This window comes from Convolutriloba macropyga, chromosome 8, assembly GCF_964194025.1.
Source record: "Convolutriloba macropyga chromosome 8, txConMacr16.3, whole genome shotgun sequence".
Taxonomy (NCBI): Eukaryota; Metazoa; Xenacoelomorpha; order Acoela; family Convolutidae; genus Convolutriloba; species Convolutriloba macropyga.
The window spans coordinates 65,780,290-65,786,430 of NC_134475.1; the positions used below are offsets into that span (position 1 = coordinate 65,780,290).

The 6,141-nt window shown below is 41.9% G+C and overlaps 1 protein-coding gene across 1 annotated transcript; it reads left to right on the plus strand.

Moving 5' to 3' along the window:
* Positions 1-352: 352 nt before the first annotated feature.
* Positions 353-5,681, plus strand: LOC142345142 (uncharacterized). The gene is made up of 3 exons (XM_075397230.1): positions 353-544; positions 668-1,557; positions 5,567-5,681. The coding sequence occupies exons 1-3, from the start codon at positions 353-355 to the stop codon at positions 5,679-5,681; spliced, it is 1,197 nt and encodes a 398-aa protein (XP_075253345.1).
* The last annotated feature ends 460 nt before the right edge of the window (positions 5,682-6,141 follow it).

The following is a 6,141-nucleotide window of genomic DNA, read 5'->3' on the forward strand; positions in this document are numbered from 1 at the left end:
TAGTAGTAGTAGTAGTAGTAGTAGTAGTAGTAGTAGTAGTAGTAGTAGTAGTAGTAGTAGTGGGGGGCAAAATCCAACCTCTCCTCCCCGTGGTGTCCCCTGGGGAAAGTGGTGCAGCAGCTGCCCGTAGGACAGATGCATAGTACCACCGAGCTAACGAGGCAAGGGTCCTCTAGTTGGTGGCGCGACTAGTTGTATATTAGCCTTAAAACCCATTGAAATGAGTACAAACACAAATGGTCCCGAGTCCCGGGTAAGGGGTGCGAAGAATCTCCCGTGGAAAAGAAATATCAGAATTGGAAGCCTCAATGTCAGGACACTGGCTCAATCAGGTTCAATAGAAAGCCTGAAAATGGACCTGAAGAAGTACAATTTGGACGTTCTGGGAGTGCAGGAAACAAGACTGGAGGAGCAGGAAATAGACCTTGGTGACCATAAGCTCTTCCTCACTGACTCTTGGCTATCGACCGCAAAAGCGAGACAAGGAGGAGTTGGTATTGCAGTGACCAACAGACTTGCCGGTAGCATAATTGAGCAAGTTGCTGTTAGTGAGCGAATGGCCTATGTGAAGTTTGCAGCTCAGAGACGAGCTAACCTTGTTGTGATTGTGTGTTATGCGCCCACAAATGAAGCTGATGACTTAGCGAAAGACAATTTTTGGAATCAGTTGAGCAGCTTGGTATCCAGCTTCAAACAAAGGGAGAGAGTCTGCCTCGTCGGAGACTTCAATGCGGAACCTGGTCAACAAACTGATGTCAACGTGCCTTTCCGAGGCCCCTTTGGAATGGGCGAGGAGAATGAAAACTCAGAAAAATTGTTGTCCTTTTGTGTCTCTCATGACCTGTTGATTGGTGGAACCTGGTTTCGACACCGGTTAGTGCACCGGTATACTTTTAACCCACCTGACCAACAGATGCGAAAGAAGATGTTAGATCATATCTTATTCGGTTCGAGGCACAGAAGTTGTTTGCACAACGTTAGGACAAGGAGGGGAAAGATCACTCTCACCGATCACGAAATGGTCATTGCCAAAGTGGGATTCAAAGTAGTGGCACATAAGCCACGCAGACAACCGAAAGTCTGCTCTGCCAAGTTGAGCGATGAAGTCACGCGTGAAGATTTCTGCGCAGAAGTGAAACGCTATCTTGATGAGAGCGATATTGTTGAAGGCGTAGAACAATCTTGGGGAAATTTTCGAACGGCTCTTAAGGCAGCGGCAACAAAACTACTCATCCCCGAAAAGCGTGTGCACAAACCCTGGGTAACAGTTGAAACGCTTGCTTTGATTAGGAAACGGGCCGAGTTACAGCTGAGGAAGCATAGTAGCGCGGAGGCGCTGCTAGTGTTCTCTAACTGCTGTAAAGAAGTACGAAAAGCGTTAAGAGCTGACAAAAGACAGTGGCTGAAAGACAAAGGTGAAACAATACAAGATCATTCAGACAAAGGTGACCTGAAAGAAGTGTTTGGGGAGTCAAAACAGTTATGCCGGAAGTGGAGTCCTCATATAAGTAAACTAGTGTCAACCACAGGCGAACCTCTGAAAACAAAAGATGAAAGGTTGGAACGTTGGACCGAGCACTTTAAGCATCTGTTAAATCCAACCACGACAAGCGGCAATTCTGTATTGAGCATAGTGGAAGCATCCGAGAGTCTTGAAATAGATCTAGGTCCAATTCGGTTTGATGAAGTTCTAAATGCCGTGCGTTAACTGAAAAACGGTAAAGCAAGTGGACCAGACGATATTTCTGCCGAAATGCTAAAGTCGCATAATGGAATCGCTGAATGGCTGTGGGACATTGTCAACAAGTGCTGGACTGAAGAAAATCTTCCACAAGACTGGAAGTTAGCAGAAGTTGTCCCGCTATACAAAAGCAAAGGAAAAAGATCTGAGTGTGGGAACTATCGCGGAATTTCACTGCTCTCGGTTCCTGGAAAAGTTTTTGCGTCAATCATCCTGAATAGATGCAAAGATTCACTTGATCAAGTGCTAAGAGAAGAACAATGCGGACTCCGAAAGAGCAGGGGCTGCACTGACCAATTGTTTGCGTTGAGGCAAATACTAGAGAAATGCATGGCCTTCCAATTGGACGTCAGTCTTTGTTTCATTGATTTCAGCGCTGCGTTTGATTCGGTGGACCGCGAGATGATGTACAAGATAATGAAATATTACGGGCTCCCACAAAAAAGTTGTGAATGTCATCCGCAACAGTTACGAAGGCTTCAAGTGCTGCGTCAAGGCAGAGGGCGAGAAGGGCCAGATGTTCGACGTAAAAACTGGTGTTCGCCAGGGTGATGTATGGTCGCCTATTCTCTTTGGCCTTGTGATAAACTATGTGTTGGCTAATTCAGTTCAAGGAGGAATTGACATTGGACGTTGTGTTGCTGATGTTGACTTCGCCGATGATGTTGCCCCATTGGGCGTCTCTGATTCCGAAGTTCAAGCAAATCTACATAGAATTGAATCTTTAGCTGAGGCTGTTGGCCTAATGATCAATGTTGGGAAGACAAAGAATATGGGTGTTAAATGCGAAAAACCCGGAGTCATTGTACCCATTGCTCAAAGGAACGTGGAAGTTCTTACAGGAAACCGCAAAGGCCGTTTTGGGACTCTCATTGAGGCCGAAAACCAATCCCGACTACTCATTGGCAGAGAGGTGCTGGTGGGCAAAAAGAAGAATGCGTGCTGGTTCGAGACACTAGCTGGTGAGAAACTGAGACTGAAAAGTTCAGCGGAGGCTGAGCTTGTGACAGTTAGCAGCGATGAGAGTTCAGTGGTTGCTGATCTAGTGTCTACGACGAATAACAGATCATCTGCGGTCTCTGATGACGAGAGTTGTGTATGTTCAGGTTGTAAACGTCGCTTCGACACTGCAAGAGGCTGCAAAGTGCACGAAGCCAGATTCTGCAAGTCTAAGAATTCGAAGAGGGTCGAAGACAGCGCGTCAAAGTTTGTTGGGCTAGAAAAAAGCCTCATTTGTCAGAAGTGCACTAGGAAATTCGCGACTGTGAAAGGCCGACGAATTCACGAGTCACGATATTGCGGCAGAGAAAAGGCTGGAAGATCTCGCATTTTCTCCTGCAATGTCCACGATCGAGATGGAGTGGAGTTCGAAAATGTAGAAGCTTTCAAGTATCTCGGTTCTTTCGTGAGCTTGCAACATGGTGACCTAAAGGATATCAGTGCCAAGCTGGCGGAAGGGAGACAGCGATTTGCGAGCTTTCAGAAGCTTTAGAAGAGCAAACAACTTAGTATTCCCCTCAAATGCAAGTTATGCAGAGCTCTCGTGTTATCAGTGGTCTTATATAGCTCTGAAACGTGGACCATGAATAAATCAACGCAACGCAAACTTGAGAGCTTTCACACCAGTTGTCTGTGAAGAAGTATTGGCTAGATCACGTATGTCGACACTTTCTGCAATGATCATGATTAAACGGTTGAAATGGTTTGGCCATGTCCTGAGGATGAATGACGATCGTCTAGCGCTACGAGCCTTCACCTGGGAGCCGACAGAAAAATATCGAAATGCTAAACGAGCTCCAGGGGGTCAACGCAAGACGTGGATGGATCAACTTGAAGAAGATTGCTCAAGGAACAACATTAGCTACATCACCTTACGACAGAAAGCGAAAAGATAGTCTAAATACCGCTTCAACAGTTTTGTCGAACAGCATTTCCTGGATTAAATAAACTCAAATAAGCTCAAACTTACATGCATGTTATTAACTTGTTTGTACTTATTGTCATTGTTCCTTTATTTCTTTATGGAATTTAAGTGTTCAAACAGTAGTAGTAGTAGTAGTAGTAGTAGTAGTAGTAGTAGTAGTAGTAGTAGTAGTAGTAGTAGTAGTGGTAGTAGTAGTAGTAGTAGTAGTAGTAGTAGTAGTAGTAGTAGTAGTAGTAGTAGTAGTAGTAGTAGTAGTAGTAGTAGAAGTAGTAGTATTAGTAGTAGTAGTAGTAGTAGTAGTAGTAGTAGTAGTAGTAGTAGTATTAGTAGTAAAAGACTCAATTCCTTGTTAGGGAAGAACATAAGAGCGTACGAAGATTGCTAAAACAAATTTTACAGATCAAAAGGTGATTAAGTTAACGCAGATTAACGTAGATTAAGTCATGCCAAAAGAACAACAGCATTTCACAGAAAAAGAAGATGAGTTTTCCAGGTCAACGTATTCAATTCGAGTGCGTAAAAACTGGTCAATTGCATACGTAAACAGACGTTTAGACATGTCAAAGTCGATAATCTTCATTCGCATCAGATGATTTGCGGCTCGTTGAGAACGATTCAAAGAAGGCTCATCCATCTTAAATTTCTCGTTTTTTGAAACTTCAAAATGTCCAAACTGAAGGAGTCTTGATGTCGAGCAGACAAAAGTTGCGTGGAGATTAGAATCAATAAAACCATTTACAAACTTTCATATTAATAGTAGGTCTGTTCGTACTATCTGAAAGGAAACCGGCAAGATGTTCAAGACTTTCAAACTCTCAAGGTAAGATTTCTTGCAGTTCAGAACCCATTTTAGACAGCGATGTTGAAACTTTTCCAACTTTGGCAATGCCAAAACTGAAGGATACCACGCAAGCCAACCGTTCTCCAAAACAGAGGACACCATGAACCAAGTTTTCTTTTAGACACAAAGACTCCAAGTGGAACACTACGCTTCAAAAGATCTATAAATTTGTAGCCTTTGCAATTTTCAGGTCAACATTCTTATCCCAACAGAATGAAATGTTTTCAATGATGCCCCCATCTACAATTGAATCAACGCGTTCAAGCTCGACCCATTCATGGAGAGGTCAGCATTGTTGTAGTGTTGACAAAAAGACAAAATTTTACAATTTTCTGGATGAATGTCCAACTCGTTTAAAATTGACCAGGAGGATAAGCTGTCTATATCATTTTGTATTTTGTCGCTTGAGGAAACAGAAAGTAGTTTAAGGTCATCGCAACGGAAAAAATAATCAGAATGTTGTACTGAGTTTGTAACGTTGTTAATGAAAAATGATTAAGAGAAGTGGACCCAGCAAGCCTCATTTAAAAACTCCTGACGTCACCAGTACTTCAATTGAAAAAAAAACATTCGTCAACTTTTACAACGTGCTTCCGACCAATGAGATATGTGTGAAAGAGCATTCGGAGATTGTGATCAAAACCAAATGAGGATAATTTATGCAATAGTAAGCCGTGTGAAACTGAGTCAAATGTTTTTTTGCAGCAAAATATAAAGCCAAGCAATCGTGAGTTGTATCTTTAGCAGCATTAAAATTGTCCAAGTACAAAATGAGTTGAGTAATTGTGCTACGTTGTTTCATGAACCCGTGCTCTTCACGTTTTACTTTGGAGAATGATGAGTAGTAATTGAAGTTGAATATTAAAGGCTCATAAACAATTGACAATTCAGGAAGGATGCTGATAGTTCTGTATTTTGACAAATCGGATGTTGTCCCAGATTTGTGAAGTGGAGTAACGCTTGACGTTTTCTACTGAGAAGGCTACTGTCGAGTTTCAGTAATTCGAAAGAAATTTTTGAAAGTCAATGGTCACAATTGTTGAGCACATTCTTTGAGCAGAACAGGAATTGAGTTCCCACCTATTGATGAATCGTCTGGAATCCTGCCTAACGAATTGTATACGTTCATAATTGTGAAAGAGAAATCTTCCAAGTGGATGCTACCATCCACTTAGAATTCTGGTAGAATGATTGAACGGACTTTGAAAACCGAATTTGATTTCAATAACCGCAGCAATTGATAAAAATGCTACGTATTTTTCAAGTTGAGCTGATCTATCAAAGAGAATATGTTGTGCTCAATAGAAGAATCAATGTGTGCATTGAGTTTGAGCCTCTGAAATACTAATTTGGTATTTTTTGATGTTTTTCTGGAAATTGTGTCATGTTTGTTCAATATATGCATTGTATGAGACAAAGAGAAAAATGGCATTTTGAGTCATTTTTTGCGTTCAACTTTCAAAGATTTTGACCAAAACCGAAAAAAAGTAGTCGTGCCAAGATTGATAGCAGTCAAGGTGGAGGGACGGATCCGAAGACAAAAACAAATAAAATTGTGTCAATCCTGTGTTGAAATTGAGGGCATTGAAAGACATTTTAGCGTAAACCATTGAAAAGGTGCTGCGACTATGTAAT

Bases quoted from the DNA above. Each gene is read 5' to 3' on its own strand.
- LOC142345142 (XM_075397230.1), top strand. From the start codon at position 353: ATGGACCTGAAGAAGTACAATTTGGACGTTCTGGGAGTGCAGGAAACA. The intron at 545-667 runs GTTAGTGAGCGA...TTTTGGAATCAG, and splicing joins GCATAATTGAGCAAGTTGCT to TTGAGCAGCTTGGTATCCAG. The intron at 1,558-5,566 runs GTTGGAACGTTG...TTCTTTGAGCAG, and splicing joins CTGAAAACAAAAGATGAAAG to AACAGGAATTGAGTTCCCAC.